This window comes from Periophthalmus magnuspinnatus, chromosome 21, assembly GCF_009829125.3.
Source record: "Periophthalmus magnuspinnatus isolate fPerMag1 chromosome 21, fPerMag1.2.pri, whole genome shotgun sequence".
NCBI classification, from domain to species: Eukaryota; Metazoa; Chordata; class Actinopteri; order Gobiiformes; family Gobiidae; genus Periophthalmus; species Periophthalmus magnuspinnatus.
Genome location: NC_047146.1, coordinates 24,080,016 through 24,105,052, shown reverse-complemented (window position 1 = coordinate 24,105,052; position 25,037 = coordinate 24,080,016). Strand labels below are relative to the sequence as shown.

Here is a 25,037-nt window from a genome sequence, read left to right as displayed (position 1 = left end):
TGTGGTGGGCAGATTCTCGACCGGAACCTTCAAACTACACTTTGAAGAGTACTTCGAAGGGACCCTTCAAAAGGTGCATTTGGCGAATTGGGACACGGCCAAAGTCTATAGTGGGCGTGCATCTAGTCCATCCTAGGTTTCTGCGGCGCGTTTTGAAGTGTCAGCACTGCGCAGATCTGGTGCTGAAGGGGTGCATCTTGAGCGTTCGCGCGTCGTTCGCGCGTCGTTCGCGCGTCGATCGCGCGTCGATCGCGCGTCAGATGCCACATTTGATAAAAGCTCAACTTTTGGCGTTTGACGCGCCGCAACCAATGAGAGACTGTGCTCAAGTGACGTATTTATCCGAAAAAAGAAAAAAAGACATCAACTACAAACTAGCCTCAACATTATGCTGGGTGCGCCGGCTAGCCTAAAGGTTAGTCATGGACCCAGACCATGGACATATAAATATAAAAAATATAAAAGTAACTGCATTGTGCTTCCAAATCTTTGGGGGAGCTATGCACCCCCATAGAACCCCGAAAGATTTTTGCCCCACTTTCCTAGTACATTCAATCTCGACTAAAAATTAAAAAATGGAAATCAGAGTGTTCAAAATGGCACTATGTTGATTCCATATTAGGTATTATAAATCACTACAGGGGCTAACTACATTTAAATTTGTTAAAAACAGCGACTGAAACATGGTAGGGGGTGGGGTTGCGCTTGCATCTATAAAAGGTTCTAAATTAACATTAAGTGAGCAACCTCATTGAAGAACTTGGTAGCCTCACAGCTTCTTTACCCAAAAAATATGTTGTGCCACCTCTGCACCATTGAGCTGATCGTTGACGGGTTTTATGTAATAAATACACTAAAGCCACTGGTCTGCCATTGTTCACAGATCAAGGATTTTCTCCCCCTGCTCTCAGATGCAAAGGCGTCCAACTAGAGGTGTCCAACACGATTTAGATGCTGTGGTCTGAACGCAGCATAACATTTCCTTAGTGGCTCTTTCTGCAGAGACTTTTATTGTGTAAGAGTCAGAACGTGACAAAGCACATTATGGTTGAACACTGGACAGTAAAAGTCACAGCAGTGTTTGAATGAATGGATGCTGGTGATAATAGAGACTTATAATGTCTCTGCTCCACAATATTACATTTAAGCCTATATTAGTTATAAGATTTTTTCCAAAACACATTTCTAGATAGTATTTACACCTACAAATACATACGTTAGTAAACAAAGCAATGAAAAAAAAGATAAAAAAGTTAAATATTATTAAAATATACCTTTAAAAATTCAAATTGAATATGATTGCGAGTTAACTCAATCATGTGATTAATCACAATTAAAAAATGTTATCCATTAAAAGCCCTAGTGTCATGTTTATAATATTTTGCTTTTGATTAAGGCCTATTCCATACACTATAGCCAAAATGGGATTTAAGAAGAATTAAGGGATTTGAAAAGTACTACTTGACAAATAGACTAAAGTAATCTCACCATCTTCTGACTCATCGCTGACGTAGCCCGGGTCATTCTTGTAGCAGAAGAAAGTGAGTGGGAGTTGGAGTTTTTTGGCCAAAGCTGCCTGTTCAGCAGTAGGCTCTTTCACATACACAATCTCCACATCCGAGTCCTCGTCTGAACCTGCACGTCCGTCTTCTGCCACTGGAGGTGCTAAAACCCAAGACACAAGACAGTTCAGATACAAGAACCGCAATAATAATAATACATTTTATTTATAACGCACTTTGAGATTTGTTGTTCAAATGTAAAGTGCTACAGCACTCTATTCAAGGGTTAGTTTCACACAAGAAAAAAAAAATCATGCAAGGCAGAACAAATATTCTGTTTATATGTACACACAGCACAGGTTGATGAAGTGCACCAGTTTAAATAAATGTAGTGCAAAGTACAATTTGAGCTGGTGCAATTATTAAATTGCTAAGGCTGCGGTGATTTTGATAAAAAAAAAGCTTGTCCTCTATTTAAAAAAAGAAGAAGCTTGTTGTACCTGTAGTTATATCTGTGCAAACATGTTCTGAAATGAATGTGGTTCTTGTATTAATTTAGCAATGCGTATTTCAATTTTCTCTCTGAAATATTAATGCTTCTGGAGTTCTTTACAATGTGCACTCTGAAAAGAATATTAGTTTTTAAACATATGGTTGAATCAAATTGCCATGTCAAGACTTCTCAGAGAAATTGCAATTGAATTTATTTCCAAAATCATACAGCCAAGTGCAAAGTTGGATTTCGCAAGTATTTATTTTTTTTAACTGGCCTGACTAATATGATGGAGTATAAGGGTCACTTAAAATTTTTTTTTTTTAAATGAAGCAGGCGCTACGAGAACAAAATTGTAATATTTTAACATTAAAGTCATAATTTTACAAGAATAAATTTACAATTTTATTAGTCAGCATAAAGATGTAATTCTATCCAGACTTAGGGGCAAGAGCAATTCGCTACCTCACGACCAGAGTGCAAGAGAATGGCCCTTACTGCAGTTAAAAAATGCAACATAAAGTTCTACTATCATATGTAGGTTTTAATTACAACTGTTGAATCATTTCCCCAGAAATGACCCCTATGCGCCTCTGCAAGTAGCTGAGCGCTCCTAGGCAGGTGTAAGAGTCTTTGCATGCAGTGTACCAGGAACATCCACAGATACAGGGTGTATACAGTGCTCCAGACCCTGTACTGGGAAACAGCAAGGACAGTATACGGTGTCCATTCCGCATAAAGAATTCTGGATCAGGGACCGAAACCAGCTTCAACTCTGTATTAGACTAAATTAACCATCTGGAGACAGACACAGGACAGCACAGTGGCAATAGAGATTAAGCTACATTATAATTGGTGCGTAAAACCAGGGGTGCCCAGTCTGCATGGCTCCACAAGCTCATGATGAGGGGCTGAAGTTATCTACAATGAGCACATCTTTGAACAATAATTGTGTGCAAAGTACCCATGTTTAAAATAGCAGAGAATCTAAGCTGAGCGAAGTATGGGTATGCGCGGAAACTCCACCTGTTTGCAGCTGGGAGCACTGCCCGTGTCCTGCCCAATGAGCCCCAGGGATTGCCACGCTCTCCAGTCGCTCCACAGGGAGAAAATGTAGCCTACTTCATTCAACAGTTTGTGACTGATATGTGCAAGTGGAAAGGTGGCAGCTAAACTGCAGTGCAGACCTGTAATAACTTACAAACTTAAAGGACATGTAAAATGTCAGTATTTCAAAGCTTGATATCCTTAATGGGCATTTATGTAAGGTTTTAACCAAGCGCCATTTTTTTGCAGCCTGCATTAAATTTGATTCGGCGTTGGGCACTAAATCATTAAATGTCCACTTTTTTGGCTACAACTTTATATTTTCGTAAAATTATGACTTTTTTTGGCTTCGACTTTATTCTCATTACCTTCGATATCGACTTTAATGTTGAAATGTTTAGACTTTATTCTCGTAGGCCCTGCATAATATTTTTATACTCCATCATAGATTAAATATATATCATTGAAAAAAATTAAGAATAAACTCAGATGGGAAAAAAAAAAACTATCATCCTGTAGTTGACTTTTTGTACATGTGGTTACTGCACTGCTTGTAGCCATTCATGAGCCAAAGTCTTATTCAACACTTGGAGAGGAGTAGCATTTCACACTGTTGCTAGACTTTCTAATCTAAATCTGGCTTAAGTGACGTTCACATTCTTTTACCGGGACCCCCACTGACGAATGATATCTGCATATCATCTTAACACATGCACGCTTTAACTAGAGCTACAACACTCAAGGATGTACTGTAATACATATAAACAATAAGTAAGTGATAAAGGCTTGGAACTGGTGTTATGATTATATTCTATATATTTCTGTTACTCTATGTAAATCTTTAGAAACTCTCCTGTCTCTATTGGGTCTTTTATCATCTATAAAAACTGCTAACCTACTAGTTTAGACCCATCTACATGCACATGCAATTCTTGTATTAGTTTCCATTGAGCTGGCATTTAATTCTCAAAAGGTGCTTACAATTGGATACTTTAAAAACTCAATATCTGCATTGTAAGTGAAAAAGCTAGATCTCTGCATATTCTAAATATATGCTGCCAAACATCAGTGCCACAGTGGTGATAATGTTGATCATGAGCCTAAAAATGTAAATCATGCACAAAATGCTGTTACAAAGTAGGGGTTGCCATTTTTGTTTCATTTGTTTTGAAGAGTTCGAGCCACATTGGATAGTAATCCATTTTCTTATTTTGAACAGAAGACAATCCTAAAACTACCTACACTTATATACATATTATATTTTATTATACGAGTATGTTTCCTTTTCACACATCATTCATGCAACATTAGCTTTACTGTGTCTGGCTCCACTCTGCGTGCACGTGGGTTAGGTCTAGTGGGTTAAACACTGCAGAGGTTAAAATACCTGGAGGATCAAACTGAGTGGTAGTTGTGCTGCTCCAAAATGCGATGGGGTTATCATAGAAAAGTTTAAGGTCCATTTCTACAAGGAGGATTTGTCAAACAATACTAATATGAATACAGTTATATTCTATTTTTTTTTATATAGCAGACAAAAAACAATGCCTTAATTTTTTTATTTTGTATTTTCATCCACAATATTAAAATTTTCAGCATAATATATAACCTATGCATATGTTTCAGAATGATTAAAAAGAAATTATGACCACTGAGATCGTGATAAAGAATTAAAATAGTATATCTTATGGGAATTAAAATCATCAAAATGTTGCAGATAACAGGAAGCTGAAACTAGAAATAATATGTCCATGTCCACAGGTAACTATAGTGGGCATGCCCAAACTGTGGCCTGGTGGCCAAATACGGCCCTCAAGCTTCCAGGCGAATTGGCCCATGTTACCTTAAACAGTACTCTTTACTGTACATTTCTGAAAATCCACTTAATGTCCATCTCAAATATTTAATGTGTCCCATTGAGAAGGTAAGCATGAATAAAGGTCTAGTGCAGGGGTCGGCAACCTGTGGCTCCGGAGCCGCATGCGGCTCTTTCATCCTTATACTGCGGCTGCGGGCTTGGGAAAATACAGTATTTAATTAAAGTGTATTTTATTTGTGTTAGTTTTTTATTGTAGTTTAAATTGGAAGATTATTGTGATCTTGAAATATTACTATAAAATTATATTTTTTTATTTTACGTTGCTTAAAATAAGCGTCACAGTCGCAGAACAGTGTTAAAAACAACACTGCTCACGCCTCACAGACGACAGCTTACAGTTCTGCGTAAAGACACAGCCCCGATTTTCAAACGCTGTGCGCATAGGGGTCAGGAGCAGGAGGATCTTCTCTGACGTAACTTTCGCCCATCCCTAATGACGCGCTAATAAGCTTGTCCGTAGATATATCATGAAAATCCTGATAGGAAATAGCTGCAAAAATCTATTTGATGTAGCAGCAAGTATATTATATCTCTGCTGGATATGGTCTTGTCCTCCGTGATGACGTATCACATATAAAAACATCAGACACGTCACCCAAAAGTAGAGCCACAAGCGAGTGAAAATGAGCCAAAACAAAAGTCTTTGGAGAGCTTTTTAACAAAGGGGGAAAAGGCCAACTGAGGAGCCAGAAGAGGAGCCTAAGACCTCCAAGAAAAAGAAAGCTAATTTAACAGACAACACCAGGAGTCCTACTTAAAATATGAGTTTGTTGCTACAGGTGACTCACGCACCGACTCCGCTCTGCGTACTATACGGGAAAATCAAATGAGGCAATGAAACCTTCAAAATTGCTTTGGCACATGGAGACTAAGCACCTGGGATTAAAAGATAAGATTTAGAGTTTTTTGAAAGAAATTGCGGTGCAGACTAGACATAATCACACTGCGGGTGTCATTGTCTCTCATCACTCCTCGATGGGACCACCTCATTGCAAAGAAACAAGTGCAGGGCTCTCACTGATGCAGCGGGATGGTGAGTTGTATTTTTTATGCACTTAACTTATTTTTGCCATATTTATCTGTCACGTGTAGAAGGCCGGTCCGTGAAAATGAAACCTACATTATTCCGGTCCATGGTGCAAAAAAGGTTGGGGACCCCTGTCATAAGCACACTATAGTTGTTTACACTAAGCCTAAAGGTAAAAAAAAAAAAAAAAAGCCAAAAAACCCCCAAACAATATATACAGTGTTATCTTCATTTTAGATGTCAAAAAGTATTTGCGGTTCCCTGTGTTTTATTTTCCATGGAAACTGGGTCCAAATGGCTCTTTGCATGTTAAAGGTTGCCGACCCCTGGTCTAGTGGTTCAGTCTAACTTGTAATAATAACATAGATTTGAAGTATTCACTGTATTGGCAACCACTCTATGGCCCTCAATCGGCCCTCAGCTTTGTCTATGTTTTTAGTGGACCTTATTGAGAAACATTTGGACACTCCTGAACTAGAGGATTCATTCTCAAGATGGATTCACCAACATGAAATGCATAACTTTAAAGTAATCTCTCAAAATGTAAATACGTCTTACCGTTATCTGGTATCTTGAATGTTGGTCCCCCTGATGCTGCTGCTGGGGTTAGTCCAAAACCTTTAGCTTTGGTAGTTATGGATTCTGCAGTGATCGAAGTGGATTTTGGTGAGCCGAATATCTTTTGTATGCTGTCTGATCCGAACACAAACTTGGGTGGAGACATGACCGTTTTGGTTATGCTGGTTGAACTCGTCTGGCTCTCAGATAGGCTCGTCTCAGGACATGGTTTGCTCTTCTCTTTTGTAGTTTCTTCCAGTATTGCGATGGCTGCCTTTCCACAAACTGCAGCATCACTTTTGGATGGAGTAGTAGAAGTGGTAGTAGTAGAAGTATCTAAGGGTGTCACTGGTGTCATCAAGTCTTCGTTATCCTGTGCAATTTTAGCTTCATCAAAGACCTGTTTAAAGGTTTTAGCCGTGTCTTGTAGCTTAAACCTTACGGCTAGCTGCTCGATTTTACCATCCACCTCTTCAGCAAAATCCATAGCAAACCAGATCCAGGCCCTCTCTGCTCCCTTCATTGGCTCCAGTTTCATTGTCGGTGTTATCCAATGGTTTGCACACAGCTTAAGGACTTGGTCTCGCCTCATTATGAGTCTAACACGTTTTGTTGTAAGATTCTGCAATATTTTGAGGTCGCCAATGCCTTTTTCTTTCCACTGGTTCACATCGTAGCGATAAAGTTTGGCTCGATAACAGAAAACTACTTGTTCATTCTCCTCACCAGTAGATGGCTCTACCAGTTCAGGCAGAGTGCAGACTGGTTCAAAATATTGTCCGTCTCGCTCATCCTCTTGGGCTCCATCGTCATCATCTGTGCCCACCGATGCTCCACTTTGATTAAGTTTAGCAGGAGACTTTGAAGGACTTATTAGTGGCTGGAAATTGAAGCTAAACCCGCTTGATGCCTCACCAAAGCAGAACAGGTTTTTCCTCAATGGACTACTTGCAGTGGGGGATGTATACACTGATGTTTCGGTTGTATCATCCAATGCGTCTTCTCTTAGATCATAATTGTCCCATTCAAGCGCTGGTCCTGTTGTTTCGCTTTGAGATTTTATTACAAGACTATCCTCTGCTTCCTCGTCTTTTAATTTCACCTTGTCATCTGTCAAAAAAAACTTTAAATCCTTCAACCCGGACTTCATTTCTTCTGCTTTCTTGATAAGATGTGCAGTCCTTCCGGTATCAACAAGTTTGTGAGGTGTCTGCAATGGGATATCGAGCAAAAGTCTCTGGCACTCCTCAAATTTCTGCTTGAACTCTTGCGCTAGCTCTACAGTTTTAAATTTGGCGGCTAGCTGCTCCAGCCTAGCATCTCCATCTGCAAAGTCATTGGCCAGCCACATCCATGCCTTGTCTGATCCAGCTAGAGGCTTAAGATTCATCGTTGTGGTGATCCAATGGTTTGCACACACTTTCAACACTTGCTCCCTTCGCATTAAAATCCTTAGTCGACCATTGCTGCTATTTTTGAGGAATTTCAGCACGCCTACGCCACGTTCTTTCCATTGGCTAATATCAGCATCAAATCTAAATAGTTTTACCCTCTGGGAGTACAGAAGCTCCTCATCTTCCTCACCAGTCACCAAATCGACTTTATCCGGCATTTGGACTACAGGTTCAAACTGTATATCATCATTTTCTTCAGTCTTGTACATGCCATCATCATCGCCCTCTTTTGCAGTTTCTGTTTTAGAGGGAGTGGCTTGAAAAGAGGTGAACAACTGCTCACCAGCTCGGGTGAAACCTTTAAAATTTGGATCTTTCTCTCCAAATTGGAAGCTGCCACTTGAGGACTTGGCTAAATCTGCAAAACTAAAGGCATTAGTTTGTCCAGATATGAGTGGGTTTTGATCTTGTTCGGTTGCAGTTATCTCTTTAGAATCTTTTTCACCAAAATTAAAACTACCACTGGATGTTTTAGAAAAATCAGGAAAATTCAAAGTGTTAGTCTTTTGTGCTGGTTCTGTTGTAGCAGTTTCTTTTTCATTATGTTTGTCTGCAATGCTTTTCAGGAAACTAGATGCAGAGCTGCTTGGTGGCTCCTTGGCATCCTCTTTTGCCATATCTTGAGTCCCAAATTTAAAGCCCCCAGCTGGCATTGAAAAGGAGAACCCTGAAGAAGTAGTAGTGCTAGAGCTTGTTTGTGGGGCTTCAAATTTAAAAGATGGAGTCAAGCTTTCTTTATCTTTGCTTTGACCAAACTGAAAGGAGCTACCTGTACTCCCAAACGTAAATCCACTGGAAGGTGGCTGGTTTGACGGAGATTTTGACTTGAAACTAAAACTAAACGAAGATGCAGAAGGAGCAGCTGTGCTAGTTTTTGTGCTTTCTTTTGCATTAGGATTCGGGGCTTGGCAGGCGACACACTTTTGAGCTGAAGGGTTATTTCTCAAAAGACAAGTGTCGCAATCCCATTCTCCTTCCTTCTTGGCAAACCTTGCTTCAAACGGAGTGGGATTAGGTGCACTGCAGGATGCGCATGCTGCAGCTGAGGCCTCATTTCGAACAAGGCAAGTATCGCAGTCCCATTGACCGGGCTTTTTGCCAAACTGTGTTGCCAAATCAATGTCCTTTTTTGCAACAGGGGCAGGGGAACTTTTTGTTTCAGATAATTGTGGGGGTGTAGCTGCCTTAGTCGACTCTTTTGCCGCTTTGCATGAAGAGCAGGTATCAGTGGAAGTGTCATTTTTGGTGGAACATTTCTCACATGTCCACTTTTCTGGCTTTTTACCAAATCCAGAACCAAAACCAGAAAAAGCATTATCTGGAACATCGACTGGCTTTGTTGTGCCAAAAGTGAAAGATGATGGCATAGACGCTCCAAAACCACTAAATCCAGAGAATCCTGATGAACCTGCTGGTGTGCTGGTTGAATCTACACCAAATTTAAATGTAAATGGGCTGTTTTTGGCCTCGGTGGGAGCTTGATCGTCTGTTGATTTTGCATTGGGGTTAGGAGTTTGACAAGCAGCACATTTTACAATTGCTGGTTTATTCGTAATACAGCACACATCACATCTCCATTCCCCTTCTTTGGGTGCAAACTGCACAGCCAGTGAATCAGTGCATGCAGGAAACCCAGCTGAACTTGAAGTGCTAGACTGAGTTGGGTCAGTTCCAAATTTGAATGAAAACTGACTGCTTTTGGTCTCAGTTGGAGCATGATCATCTGTTGATTTTGCATTAGGATTTGGAGTTTGACAAGCGGCACATTTTACAGCTGCTGGTTTATTTGTAATACAGCACACATCGCATCTCCATTCCCCTTCTTTGGATGCAAACTGCGCAGCCAGTGAATCATTGCATGCAGGAAAGCCAGCTGAACTTGAAATGCTAGACTGAGTTGTGTCCGTTCCAAATTTGAATGAAAACGGACTGCTTTTGGTCTCAGTCAGAGCATAATCGTCTGTTGATTTTGCATTGGGATTTGGAGTTTGACAAGCGACACACTTTACAGCTGCTGGTTTATTTGTAATACAGCACACATCGCATCTCCATTCCCCTTCTTTGGGTGCAAACTGCGCAGCTAGCGAGTCAGTGTGTGGAGTTAGGGAGCTTTCTTCCTTTTTCTTCGACTGCTCGTCCTGTGTTTCCTGCATGCTTTTCTGTGCCTCTTCAAATTTTGATTTGAAAAGTGCAGCTTCATCAACAGTTTTGAATCGAATTGCCAACTGCTCCGGTTTGGGCTCCTCATCAGCATAATCAATCGCGTTCCAGACCCAAGATTTGTCAGAACCAGAGTTTGGTTTTAAAAGCATATCAGTGGTAATGTAGTGGTTGGCACAGATTTTGAGAACTTGCTCTCTTCTCATGAGCAGACGCACCTTTCCATTAATGTTATTTTTAAGGATTTTAATATTACCAATTCCTCTTTCTTTCCATTCTTTTGTCTCATTGTCAAATCTGAATAGCTTAGCCCTGTTACAAAATATCTCCTCCTCATCCTCTTCACCAGTTTTTACATCTACTTTGTCTGGCAGCGGTACAATGGGTTCAAAATGTGGGCCATCGTCATCTTCCTCAACATGACTACTATCATTATCGCTTTCTGATTCTTTCGCATCTTCAGCTGCTTGCTGGGGCACCCCAAAAACAGGTTTAGACACTTCTCCAAATTTAAACGGCTGGTCTACCTTCCCAAATATATTCCCAGTGCTTACAGTTTGAGCGGAATCAACAAAAGAGAAACCTGATGTGCACTTGTTGCCAAAAGTAAATATATTTGATTGTGCAGACGGCTGGTCCTGGGTTGTAGGCTTGTCTTCTGCTTTAGCGGGTAGATCTGAAGTTAGCAGACCAAGCAAGCTTTCAGAATGTTTGTTTTGAGATGCAGAAAAGGTAAAATCACCATCATTTGACTTAAAGTTGGAGTTGAATTTAAATGCAGGTGATGGGGTAGACTGGGTTACAACACCTGTGCCGAAACTGGGTACTTTGGGCACTTCAGTAGGTCCCTGCTGGCCAAATGAAAGCTTTCCAAAATCCACTGGCTTTCCTTCTATGCTTTTTGGAGGTTGGGCTGGGACTACAGTTGGTTTGGTGAAGTAGCCAGGCTCAGGTAGGGTTGGGTTAGCAGCAGTTTGTTGGGCAAAATATTCTTCACTATATGGGGATAGGAGGCTGGTAGCAGGAGATTCAAAGCGTAGTGGACCACCGAATACTTGCTCTTGAGGAGGGTACATGCATGGAGGTGGGGCCTGCAGAGGAGGGGTGTGAGTGGGTGGCTGATAGGCATACATGTGCTGCTGAGGGGGCATTCGGTTCATACCATACATGGGACCCTGGGAATAAAGTCAAAAAGATCCAATCAGAATAAATATAAAAAGTACAAGATCATTTGTACGTTTTTTTTTTTTTTTTGTTTTTTTTACCTTTGTTGGAGTCACATTTGCAGCAGTGCGGAGGAGATACTGAGAGTTGTATGCTGGTGATTGGTTGTAGTAGACAGAAGGGCCTGTGGTGGCAACTAAAAATATAAAAATGTCAAAAATAAGCATTTAGATTAACACTATCGTCATTAGAGTTGTCAAAGAAATTGATACCCAGATATTAATTCATATTAAAATTAACATAGTATATGAGGTATTGGCAGGTAGAGACAAATACAACAACAACACATAAATAAGTCAAATTTTGACTTTTCTTGTATAAGTTCTAGTTCTATTAAACCAGGGGTCACCAACACGGTGCCCACAGGCACCAGGTTGCCTCCAAGGACTACACGAGTCGCCCACAGGCCGGTTCTAAAAATAGCACAACTCACTAATGAGCTGAATCCAAAATTATATTTTATTCTGTTTTTTTTTCTTAACCACCCTTGCATTTATATAGATTTAAAAATGACAATATTTTGTCATATGTGCTGAATGCAGTTTCTTACCCCAAAAATATGGCAGAAAAAAAAATAAAAAAAATAATCACTTTCACAACAAATTTTACAACTGTAAAAGAAATCTGCATCCGTCTCATTTGCGGGGCAACTGTGGCAATGGCAAAGCGGCACAATGTGGAGAGACACTTCACTAAGAGTCACAAAAGCTCCACGCTAACTACGGTACCCACCAGGGCAGAAAAAGCCCTGAGCTGAAGGCAGCTTTGGGTAAGCAACAGTCTTTTTTCATGACACTGGAGAGAAAGTCATAAAAAGCAACCAAGATTTATTTCAAAATTTGTAAGTTGAGTTTTCTTTAAAATTACATAATTAATAACTTTGAAACATGGTGCAACATAGTTTATGTTTTGTTAAAAAGGTTTGTCAGTGGATAGGGAAAATGGGACACTTTTCCAATGAGATGTAGTGATACAAGTGATCATCTGAAAATTTAACAAGCACCAAGATTAAAAAAAGTTAAAGTGCTGAATATTGATAACCGTTTCCCACCTTGCTGTCATTTTTGATAATTGTGAGAAATCATTATCGTGATCAGTGTCTTCACATAGATGATTATCATTTATCATTAGTAGTAATACATAACTAAAGGCAAACTGAACAAATTTGTCATTTCAGAAGAGAGTATTTAAACTGGTAGCCCTTCATATGACTCAGTGCCCATGAAGTAGCTCTCAGTTTCAAAAAGGTTGGTGACCCCTGTATTAGACTATTCTAAAACTTTACAAGACCACAAGCTTATATTAAACCAATTAATATTTAGAGCTTTTATTCATTCCTTCATTATTACATTATTATCATTGGACCAAGATCAGCGTTTAGTATTTTCCTTAGTACTCAAGGTTGAAATTTTAGAAAAAACAAACACATTGTCACCGTCTAGTTTAAATATGCTTCAGAGGCAAGTTGCCATTATATAAATTTCCAATACCACCGTTAAATTAGGCCGTTGCAATTTGAGCATTAAGCCCTGAAACTGGATATTTTAGTCATGGCTTAAAATATTTCCAAAGGTCTGTACATAGAAATTAATATGGCAATGTATTGTAAAAGCCAATATTAAATCTGTCAATTAGACAAAGATTTAATTTTGGCTTTTACGATGGATCAGACCTGGACGACTGAGGGATTACACAGACAAGGCAATCTATTCTTCTCATTATGTGTTTCTGTATATTTGAATGAATATGATTCACCTGTGAGGGGGGCCCCATGGTAGGACTGCACAGGTGTGAAGGACTCCTGCAGCCCTTCTGCTCCATAAGAGTCACTGTAGAGTTTCTGATGAGGGGAACTCACTGCTCCTGATGCATTTTGTCGCAGATCATGGACCTCATTCTGTTACAAATATTAGAAAAAAGGAGACAAGTAAACACACACTACTTTGTAATTGTGGCTTTAACAATTGTCTGAGAGGCCAAATTTCCTCATTTATTCAGGCACACCACTCTACTTGCACGTTATGCAAATTATGCATCTGAATGACCCATTCATGGGTTACAACTTCCTGTTATAGGACACATTTAGGCCATGTCCCAATACTCAAACTCTCATCTGAAGTGCACAAGTGCGTAAGTGCATGTGAAGTGTGCAGAGTGTCCCAATTCATTTGAATGTTTTGATCTGCACTTCATCACATTGTTCTCTCCATACTTCCAGCAAGTGTGGAGCGACACGCCTATTTTTTCCAATCGGTCATGGATTACCAAGTTTCATGTAAATTTTGAGGTTTTGTTTGAATGACAGACCTTAAGTGCTTCAACTTGCTGACACAGCATCTGGAGAAGAATTTTCTGATCTTCCACCCAATGAGGAGGTGTCTTGGGAGAAATCTTGGAAAAAAAAAAAAAAAAAAAAAGATAAATAAAAAATATATATATCAAACATCAACTGAAATAAACTACTTTACTATTAAAATGATGGATCTAAATGCATACCAGGTGTCGTTTGGAAGGAGAGACAATGCTTTTGTTTGGTGAGGGCGTTGAAAACTTGATGTGGGAGATTGTAGCAGAGATTTCATTGGCGTGAGCTGGACTTGAGTGCGTTGGGCCTCTGCTCTCTGGCTCCTTCTCCTCCTCTTCATCCATGGCCTCTGCACTGTCACCCAGCTGCTGGTTCACATCATTCAGGAGGTCCACCACTTCCTCCATCGACACCGGCAACTACACAATAAAAGATTAATTTAACTGTTGTTCATTACAAGTAGAGATCGATGAATGATTTTCTTCATGGCCGATGCTGATTGTTTAGAATCCAGAGAAACCGATGGCCAAATAGGCACTGTAGATATTTTTTGGGCCAATATTTTTTAGCAGATCTGGATTATCACCCATATTATTTATTTATTGTATTTTATTTTATCAGGAAGTCCCATTGGGACTGCATCTCATTTTCAGGAGAGTTCTTAGTACATTTTCAACATTTTCTAATGTGTAGTAAAAAATGGACATTTAAATATTTACTGAACCTGTTGTCCACAAGGCTTCAGTTTAAACAGTTACAATGGTCTGAAAAGATGACAGAAATAGTGTGTTTAAATTCACTTAAGGGAATTACACTGTTTAGTTTGAGTTGGTTTAAAACCAGTTTTCCCTTGCTCTGTGTAGATTTGCGGTACTGCTAAGGTCATTCTCTGCTGAGACCTGGTATGGTAATGATGAGAATTAAATTGAATCAGGGAGGTGAGATGCTATAGAAGTTTTGCCAGTATAGCTTTGTAAATGAAAATGTGGGTGTGTAGAAGTCTGCAGGACTGCAGTGAGATTTCATTAAACCAAAATATATAATAACAAATAACAAAAACTTGTCTCAAGGCATTTTTAGCAGCAAGACATATGTAGATTTATGAATGGACACAGTGTAACATTATGCATAGAGACCATTCAGGTGGCACAGCCCCCACCAGAGGGGTTACATATTATATCACTAAGTTATTCATGGTGTTTGTACTTGGTAATAATCCTCACCATTTGAGACCATTTAGCTAGCTAGTCTTAATATTCAGGATGGCAAGCCAACATGTTTTTTGAAAATGTTTAATAATATACTTGCTTAGTTTAACAATGATAAAAATTGCAAAAAAAAAACAAATTAATTAAATTTAAAATACTAACCTTGTCAATATCCTCTGCGTTGGCATTGTAGATTTTGGACAAATAGGCTCTGAATTTCCTCAAGAACATTATGCATCTGTCCTGTGTCTCCTCTACCCCGTTACTGGCCTCCTCTGACAGACGCTGATAAATCTACCGCAAAAGCCACACCAAAAGTTTCTCTTTGTGTACAGCTGATAAGATTCTAGATTAAGAACCACAAAAAATAGCAACAAACTCAAACCTGGGCCAGATGCCAAATGGATGATATATTGTTGATAGTTTCTAAGGTGGCGATTGCTTCCTCAGTTTTGCCCTCAATGTCCAGAAGTGTAGCAAATCCAATTTGGGCTTCTTCCTCCAGCTGTTTCACAGATGAGATCTAAAAAGAAGCATAAAAGCAAAAGAAAAAAAAAAGTTTTTAATGTAGTCCATTGCCACACAATTTGCTGATCTAGAAAAACTATAATTAAAGTGTGAACTCTGCTTTAAAACAGAAAGTTAGTAAAAGCATAGGTACCTGAATGTCTTTAGATGGAAAGTGAATGAAAAGAGGGTCCAGAGGTTCGGGGATGCTGCGGCGATGTTTGATTTTGTCCAATAAAAGCAATACAACCTTCCAATAGTGCACACTGCGGCCGATGTACTCCTTCTGATCGTAATACGAGTTTATGCCATCACCCTGGGTTCAGAAGAAAATTGTATTTTTGTCAAAAATGTACTATTTTCTAGAAACTAAGCTTTGAGAGTTCTACTAGTATAACGTGTAATAATTATAATGTATAATGAAAAACCTCATCACCACATTAAGTTGAAAGAAGAAATGCACTTAACTCAATAATTTACCTAGCCCAAAGAATACAAGTACACAAAGAGAACACGATTTATTTATGTGATGGATAGATGGATCTTAAATTCAGAATACAATTTTTTTTTGCCAATTTTCAATATTTGTTCTTTTAAAATAAACATTACTTTCTAAGACCCCACAGATAAGGATCAAGTAAATATGAAAGTATACAAAGTTGTAGTGAAATATTAAACCTTAGCTATCAAACATCAAGATGAGTTTACTACACATTCTTCACTCCTTAATTTTAAAACAGGGGCCTGACAGAGAGGCACAGGTGTAAAAAAGGCACAGGATCTGGAGGGTTGCTCAAGATGTCCCAGAGCTATTTATCTGCTCCATGTATTTGTGAGAACTTCTGATACAGCATTTTGTACTGCCAACATCCTAAGGTGCAAACCAAAGGACCTTCACAGTCCATGAAGCAGATATAACAAAATATAAAATCATTATTCAGAGCAAAGTCAAAAGGAACCAATCTTTTAAAAGGAGATTTCAAAAAAGTCAGTTTTTACACAATATAATTTTCCCTTCTCATTTACCCGCTCAAAGTTATATTTAGAGCGATTCGTGCATGTTTGATATTTATACTTAAAAAAAACCAAACTGCTGCTTGCTAGAGTGATCTGTGACAGAGAGACACTTTGTTTACACCAATGTACCGTAAAGGTGCAGGTAGTAATTGGCTCCTAATACTTCATTGCACACGGTAATATTCCAATCTGGAATTTAGCTGACTTGTTTCTTTTATTTTGTCATTTCATATATCAATATTGCCATTTAAAATGTCCAAAATAACAAAGAGCCATGGCTGTCACAGATTATAACTATATAGCAGACAGACCAAAATACATCTTCTTTAACCAATCTTATTATTATTATTTTTTTAAGAGGCAAGTGACAAAGTACATTTACCGTTTGGCTGAGCACTTTAGCCCAGTGAATAGCCAGTGCCGGCTGTAGTCCATGTTTCTGTCCAGCTCTCAGAGTGTTCAATCCGTGCTGCACAATCATCCTTAGTTTGGCCGACGTACTAGGTCTGGGGGCCGAAATTAAGATTTAGTTTAATAATTTATTGCCCTATTGTGTGTGTATTATAAATAAAAAACATACAGATGTAGTGATTGGACTTAACAAAATGTAATATATAATAAATAATCATATTTTATACAAAAAATCTGCTATGACTGTGCAATTAATTAAATCTACTAATTACAATAATTGTCAAATAAAAGCAAAGGAAATTACATTTCTTCTGAATAGTTCTGCTCACTGCTATCATAAAAGTAAATTTTGTATTGATTATTCACTACACCATATTCTTCAGCCACTGCAGCTACCAATTTTCTATTATTTCTGATTTGGGACTCACGCGGCCCTCTTGTGGATGAGGCTGTAGATGGCGTCCCACCACTCCCTCTGCCTGTCAGTGCTGAGGAGGCGGATGAGGGGTAGGGGGAGGCAGCGTGGCTCGAACTGAGGCTGGGCCACTCCTGCACTGATTCTGGCCGTCTCCTGGAGCTGACAGTGACTGCAGAAGACCACGCCATGCACAAACACCTGTGAGAGGGGGAAAATAATACAATACCAGTAAAATTGTGGAAATTGCATACAAATGGTCTTGATATGAGAATGACATCCAATGTGCAACAACAATGTTACTGAATGATAATAGATCATTTCAATCAGATTTTCTGCAAAATCAGTTTAAGATATACAATGACAAATTCAAGCAATCACAACTCAATTTTCACTTACATTATTTGGTCACAGATATATCCAAGTCAACACATTCAGTTCAGTCTAATCTAGTCTACTCTAGAAAACAACCTCTTCTCTCTGGCATTTAATATTAATACTACTACAGGATATCTTGATATTTTATTGTACTTTCCCAATATGTATTGTGTTATTCATGCTTGCACTGTATTTGTGCTATCAACTCTAATGTCAAGCACTTTGGTCTGCTAAAGTCTTTTTAAATGTACTATATAAATAATCTTGAATTGAATTGTCAGATATTATACTGCTACATTAAAAACATTGGCTTGTGTGCCAAAATGTGACTTTGTTTGAACATAGGTACAGCCTTGCTTTTCCCAATGTATGAAATTGTATGCCTAGAATGAAGAGAGTGCATGTTTGGTGTGTATGATGAGAATGGCAGTTGAATATTTTTAGAAGTGTCTGATCAAAAAGTGCATTGACTTGACAAAATATTATTGACTATATGAAATGAGTGAATTGTAGAGGTTTCAATAACATTGCATTTGCTTCACTAACTTTTTCCTTAAAAATGATACCAACCTCCAGATCAAGCAAGCAGATGGACTCAGGAGCATTTGCGTCCAGTTTTGAAGTTTCAAGGGTAAGTTTAGGAAAGAGCTGCTGAAGCCAGTCTCTGAGGTCTGCTCTTTGGGCCATAAGGGTCCACTGCAGCCCCAGCCAACTCAGGTGCTGCAAGTCACCACCATGCAGCAGTATGGATCCTAAAAAATAATGTTTAAAATTGGTATAAACTATTTGTGGGAGGGAGTATCTATTTATATGCATGTTTCATTTCAGTACCATTATCACACTTGGCCAGGTGAGAGCTTTCTGGGACCATGGCGGTTAGGGATTGGATGTTGTCATTGGCGATAAAAGAAGAGGCTGTGGAAGCTTGTGGTCCAAACAGGAGTTCAAACAGAGACTCCTGACCACTGCGGTTTCCAAAGGCTTCCACTACCTTCACACAGAAAATACAATGATACGATTAAAATATTAATAAATGTTCAAATAATTCAACTGACAGAGCATACTGGAAGACACCAAGTAATTTATGTTTTATTATTTTTATCCTATTTTTACTGCATTTGTTTATTGTAAAATTTTCTTTTCGTCTTATGTTTTTATAGTTTTCATTTATTATGATTCTTCCTTTTTCTTTTTTAACCTGTTAAGCCCACCACCTATGTACCATTTTGCATTTGGTAGCATCAGCAGATATTCTATACATTCTGACTTAGAAAGCCGGTAAAAAAAAAAGTCAAAATAATTAATGTCACAATTTGACGGTTAATAAAGCTGGTTTTAGTTAATGTAAAATGTGTAATACATATACTTAAACATAATTAAATTATAATATTGTTCTCTCTCGTCTCCTAGAAATATTAATATTTTTGCTGTATTTTGTGTGTGTATGGTATATGACAATGCTACCACTAGCAAAATGGCCACCAGCATGCAATGTATGTGAGCAGGGCCGCAGAGGCTGGGAGAGGTCACAGGTATACAGGTATAATAATAAAATTTACTTACAGTTTGGTGATATTTGGGGGACACTAAAATCTATGGCATTTATGGATTGAGATGTTTTACTTTCCATTGACATAACTTTTGCATATGCCGATGCATTATACTGTATTTTCGGGACTATAAGTAGCACTTTTTATTTGTCCGGGAGCGTGACTTGTACTGAGATGAGAGTTATATGTGAAATTATTCATGTATAGAATCTCACATCTTCATTATTGTCACAATGATAACTGTGCTAGGGCACTCTAGGCTTGTATACCAGTATGGCAGCCATGCGGAAGCGGTGCTTCATCTTGTTTAGAAGCGACACCGAGGATGAAGAATTCAATGGATTTAGTGATTGTTAAACTTGTTAACTAAAGCATAAAAAACAAGCTATCTGGTTAACTGTTAATATCTTACATTAACATACTAGACACATATTCAGTCTGTTGTCTGTGCTTCATGGAGATGAATATATATGTGTTATGTAATGCATGTTACAGTTCACTTGTTTGACCAATAAGAGGCACTGGTGTGTTTGTAATACCTGTAAGAAAATTTACTTGACTCATTTTCTTTTATAATTTCATATTTAATTTAGCCTTATTTTTTTCCCCTTAATTTATAAGACCATAAAAGATGTAATTTTTCATTTGGAACAATATTATAAATGTTTAGCTTATAATAAGTCTAGTTTAAGGTTGCGAAACCTACTTCCCGTTTTCCAGTTCAGCCTTTTAGGCTAACGCAAAGTCTTACCTGACAAAGCACTATTGAAAAAGCAAATGAAAAGTAAAATACAAAATTTTTGCTTCACAGATCTGTTTAATAGCAGGCCAGTGGTATGTATATTTTCCATATGTTCATATGCAATTTTGTGTGTATACGTAATATGAGCCAGAGCTTATGTTACATTTTATGTGTTTGCTAGTTCTATGGTGTGAACTGTGATGAAGAAGTGAGACCACAGTAAACATCAGTGAAAAGAACTCTCATGTCTCTCATGTTTGTGGACAAGCCGGCATATGTTACGTTAGCGTAGTGTATCTGATTAACTGTTAATATCTTACGTAAACATACCAGACACGTATTCAGTTCGTTGTCTATGTGTTAAGTTAGCATGCTATGGCACGTTGGGGTTGCTAATATCTAATTTTGTATGCGTATGGGGCTGATCTTGGCCCATTTGCTAACAAATGAATGTAGACAAATAGAGAATATTTTATTTACGTATTAACTAGTGTGCAGCAGTTTAGAAACTGTTGTAAGTTTATAAAATCAGCTATTTAAATAAAGTAGATTTGGATTTGTATTGTGTTATGTGCAATAGAGGATTTAAAACAAACAGCATTTTTTTCTGTTGACAAACCCTTAACGTATCCAAAAATCATTCACATACTGTAAATAAACAGTAGAAACACAGAGGCCAGGGGCTGCAGATGGAAAGTAGTATTACATTTAGCACCTTTTTTGTAAGATTAATGCACATGCTCTGACAAAGAATAAACTAAACCATTTATTCACTGTCTGGCTTTTGTGCTTTTTTGTTATTAACCTGAGCTGTTTAAAATGATACACTTGGACATTGTAAATTATAGTGTATATACCTCATGTATCAGAATGGAGGGGTCTGCGCTGAGGTTGAGCAGCATGTGTCCTGCCTGACTCTGACGGTCACTGGCCACAAGCTCCAAGAACTGGGGGGCTGCTTGGTCTCGTTTGGTGATTTTGGGCTTTGGTCTGATAGCCTGAAGACAAAAAACGATAGCCAAAACAATTACACCAGCATTTTCAATTAATAGCACTTAATAACACTCACTTGAAACCTTTATCATAATAAAGAATTACCGGTAGTATCACCATGTCTGATATAGATCATAACATTTGTAGAATTATTTAGGAAAATTTTGACGTTGTTCCATTTATGCATTTTTTGGGTTTTTTTTAATTAAAAAAAAAAAAAAAATCAAATGAGTATCTAGTTTTGATAGTAGTTGTTGTATTGTTGGTATTGATGTTTTAGACAACTTATGTGAGTACATGGCTCACCTGGTACGCCAGTAGGTAGCACAGAGCAGCCAAATGCACCACTGCCCTCCAGGTTTGTTGTCTCTCCTGGGCCATTTTGAGGAGCAATGTAGCAGCGTACAGGTACAAGTGACCCTTCATCTCCAAAAACACATCAAAGAGATCGTCTGCGTACCGCGGTGCGATGCTGCTCAGCTCCTGCATAGCCTGGTCAAAACTGGGCACAAAGATAAGAGTCCATTAGATATTGGATAATAATAGCTTGATTAAACGTAAGCCTTTTGCAACACTGAAATCTATAATTTACTGATATTGTGAGGGCCTATTATCCTACATAACCAAGTCATAGAAAATGTACATTGCTTTGAAATGGGAATGTATCCAAAATAAATACATCATCAATTAGCTGAGATAACAATTGAAATATAGAAAGCCAGTATTATCAGTACATGATGGAGATGCGACGTACTTTTTGAGCGCATCGAGGCAGGGCTGCAGGCCGCTGTTCGACAATGTGATCCTCAGGAGGCTGCACAGAGACAGCAGCAGTTCGCTCTGGAGACCACGACACATCTTCTCATTTCCAGAGACTGCTGGCTGAGCCAAATACTCCTGAAAGAATTAATTTGATGTTAATCAGGGGGTCTGATTGCTTGTCCAAATCAATTTTACAGTCTAGCTTCCATCTGGCATTTAAGTGTGTAAAACTATGCACTGAAATGCCAACCCAACCGTGGACTAAGCAGGAGCTATGCTGACCTTAAGCGTCTGCACCACCACACTGTTCCAGTCCAGGCTGTGGCGCAGGATGACCCTCTTCTCAGCAGCCAGACAGTGCCTGACAGCCTCATCCAAGCGTCCATCTTGGCAGAAAAGCTGAACAATTTTCACGTTGACGTGAGAGTCTCCGGGACGCAATGCGAGCTCAGCCTGCAGCAGGTCAAAGAGGCAGTTCCATCCTGGTTGCCCCTGACGACTTAACAGCCGCTCCTGAAGAGAGATGAAGTGAACAATTACACTTCCCAAATAAACTTACGTATATTGCAATGAAATAGAACAATACAGTTATTTTTCATGGTCACAAAAACAACGCAGACCTTATCATTATGTGACTTGATTTTAATCCAGTTATAGTAATATCCCATTTGTGATCAGAACCACAAAGGCCTTTGTCAAAAATGTCTTAACTGCCTGTCATTGAAATATGAATGCTATATTTTAAATAGGAACTGGTCAGAAAGTGAAGTGACAACACACTTCTGTCCAAGAGCTCACCTTGAGGTTGAAAACAGCAGGGCTTCCTGGATGTAACTTTGCTGCCTTTTCAACCCAGAACTCTGCTCTGCTACCACAGTCCTCATGACTGACAAGCAGCTCTGCAACTTTCAAAACCAAGTCCTTCTGTGCTGGATTCAAGTCCACTGAGCGCTGTAGACAGAAGGGAAGATGGAATAAGTTCAGCATTAAATAAAACAGGATAATTCGTCAGACCTATTATAGTTGAAGAATATATATAAATCAACCACCATTCAACAGAACAATCTCAAATACAAAAAAGGGTGTGGTAACTATTAGCATTCACTATGACAACATAAATATGTAAGAAAAAAAAAAAAAAATCTGATAGAATTATAAATCACAATTATATTTTTGTTTTCTCTTATTGTTATGAGTACCAAGTGTGCTTAGCCATTACATACAGTATTTTGAGCTGTAGAAAAAAAGTGCAAAACTTAAAGTAAATACACACAAAATACACAACACACCTCAGTGGCAAAAATATCATCAATAAAAAAGAAAAAAGAAAACAAAAAAGAGAGAACAGTTTCTTACTTTGTAGCACCCCACTGCTTTGCTGACATTGCCCTCACGTTCATAAAGCTGTCCAAGGAATTTGTGTGCTTTTGGATCCCTCTCTTGGATTTTGAGATACTCTGAAACGTGCCTGAAAAGGATTACCAATCAGTATGATGATAGGTGAAGCACTGAAAATACTGGAGAAGCTTATTATTTTATACCTTTTTGCAAGCTCATATTCCTTTGCTTCAAAATACAACTTTGCAAACAGGAACCCCTTCACTGGTTTCTGAAAAGTGTACAGGTGTAACTTAGAAAACAATTCTAGGTTTGTTGCATAACATATAATGCATTTTAATTGTAAATCAATCTCCCATAATAGTCAATGTGAAAATAAGGCTGGCAAGCATATTAGCAAAAGTTTGCACATTCACAATTTTGCATAAGTCACAACACATTCGCTTCACAACATAAAACGCACCACAGGCCAGGTTTAAGACGAAAAGAATCAGCATTGAGATGCCTGTTTTTGACATGGACCATAAAATACAGTAAAACACTAAATATCTGGTGTAAAACTAAAAACTGGTGTAATAGCCTAACCTTGTCTACAAGCAGGTTACTTCATAGCTGCAGTAGCAGTGTGTCACATCATAGTCAATTTTCCACAATAGACTTGCTATAGTTATTTTGTAGGTTTATTTAGCATGCGTTGCTAATGTTTTATGGTCTCGGTTCGATGGGTCCGGTCCAACTAGAGATTAAAGCACGTGAAGAAAGACTGGAGTTAATGTGAACTTCGCTGTACTAATAAGTTGTGGTGGCTAAGGCTAACTTGAGCTCACATTTAGCCTGTGCTACAACACAGAGCGCGGCATTTTCAGAGAGGAAGACACGAAGTAGCGTCGTTACGCCGGGTGAACCACTGCTAATCCTAAACACAGATAAAATGGTATCATAGCTGAAGAAAATCGTCTGCTAGTGCTTAAAACGCTCTCTAATTTGATACAAGTGTTGATTTACACCTGTGTATCACGGCTAAACTGGCAGACACACATGCTGCTGACATGAGACGAGTTAGCATTAGCCACCGGCTCCACTTACCTCTTTGAGAGAAGGCGAAGAGCTCTGCACCGAAGAAACGTAACGGTCTACTTCGATTTTACTCCTCCGCATAGCTTCCCAAATTAAGTACGAGGTGCATAGGAAACGAGAAAATCGCTAAACTAAAAAAATGTCATAAATACAGGCTCTGCAGTCACACAGTAACAACTCCCCATGACAGCATTGCGCAGTCTCTTTAGCGTCAAATGGCGTTCCCTTGAATTGACCAATCAGAGCTAACTTCCGCACACGCACATGAGCGGTGACTCCCCTGTCTAGACTAGAAATATAAATAATTTAAATTATCTGAAGGCTTAATTATCTGGCATATGTACAAACTGGCCTGATCTAGGCAATTTAATATAAAAATTAACCAACACAGAATTTGATTGTAACAGTCAGAAAACATTTTAAGTTTTGTTTTACTTAGAAATGGGTATGGCCGATGGATAATGTAATCATTTGCAAAAATATACAAACCACTGGCCAAATGTTTGAATCTAGACCTGTCTGGACCTATCACTATTGGACATGTAACTAGTTACTATATTATAATTTTTGAAGAACCAATAAACGTCAGATTAAGCATTATTCCAGGACTGTCCATTGCAGCATGACATGATGACAGGAAGCTGTGGCATCTAAAACACCTGAATCAGACTTTTAAATTAAATGTATACATTCATAAATAATGTTACAACTCAAACTGTATGATGCCTTTTGTGGATGTGCCGCCTGCAATGGAATATTAGATAGCTGTATTTACTGTAGAATTTCCTCATTTTGAAATTCCAAGGTGAAATGCTCCAATCATACATTTTCTATTCAAGATTTTTGGTTTCTTGCCTAAGAGGGTCTAAGGCTTGAGGAAGTGGCTGCACCTGCTTAAGAGGATCACTGTTTGTACTAATAACATAGACACATGTTCAAATCCTCTCTGTGTTAATGTCACATGTCACAAGTCAAAACACTGCTGCACAG

General features: G+C 38.6%; 1 protein-coding gene across 2 annotated transcripts in view; it reads right to left on the bottom strand.

Moving 5' to 3' along the window:
- The window catches only part of ranbp2 (RAN binding protein 2), a 32,097-nt gene extending 7,780 nt beyond the window's left edge, over positions 1-24,317 (bottom strand). The window contains exons 1-22 of one of the 2 annotated variants that reach the window (XM_055230648.1): positions 24,057-24,252; positions 23,174-23,241; positions 22,989-23,100; positions 22,431-22,583; positions 21,915-22,145; positions 21,625-21,767; positions 21,177-21,372; positions 20,735-20,875; positions 18,417-18,576; positions 18,156-18,337; positions 17,221-17,408; positions 16,764-16,887; positions 15,519-15,680; positions 15,243-15,380; positions 15,020-15,151; positions 13,841-14,068; positions 13,652-13,735; positions 13,100-13,241; positions 11,386-11,480; positions 6,507-11,295; positions 4,430-4,507; positions 1,489-1,665 (exon numbers count right to left, since the gene is read on the bottom strand). In XM_055230648.1, coding sequence (XP_055086623.1) covers positions 1,489-1,665; positions 4,430-4,507; positions 6,507-11,295; positions 11,386-11,480; positions 13,100-13,241; positions 13,652-13,735; positions 13,841-14,068; positions 15,020-15,151; positions 15,243-15,380; positions 15,519-15,680; positions 16,764-16,887; positions 17,221-17,408; positions 18,156-18,337; positions 18,417-18,576; positions 20,735-20,875; positions 21,177-21,372; positions 21,625-21,767; positions 21,915-22,145; positions 22,431-22,583; positions 22,989-23,100; positions 23,174-23,241; positions 24,057-24,128 — 7,795 coding nt within the window. In that variant the 5' untranslated portion in view covers positions 24,129-24,252. Of the gene's footprint in view, positions 1-1,488; positions 1,666-4,429; positions 4,508-6,506; positions 11,296-11,385; positions 11,481-13,099; positions 13,242-13,651; positions 13,736-13,840; positions 14,069-15,019; positions 15,152-15,242; positions 15,381-15,518; positions 15,681-16,763; positions 16,888-17,220; positions 17,409-18,155; positions 18,338-18,416; positions 18,577-20,734; positions 20,876-21,176; positions 21,373-21,624; positions 21,768-21,914; positions 22,146-22,430; positions 22,584-22,988; positions 23,101-23,173; positions 23,242-24,056 lie in introns of both variants that reach the window. The other variant, XM_033987305.2, reaches the window with a different exon arrangement.
- Positions 24,318-25,037: the final 720 nt, after the last annotated feature.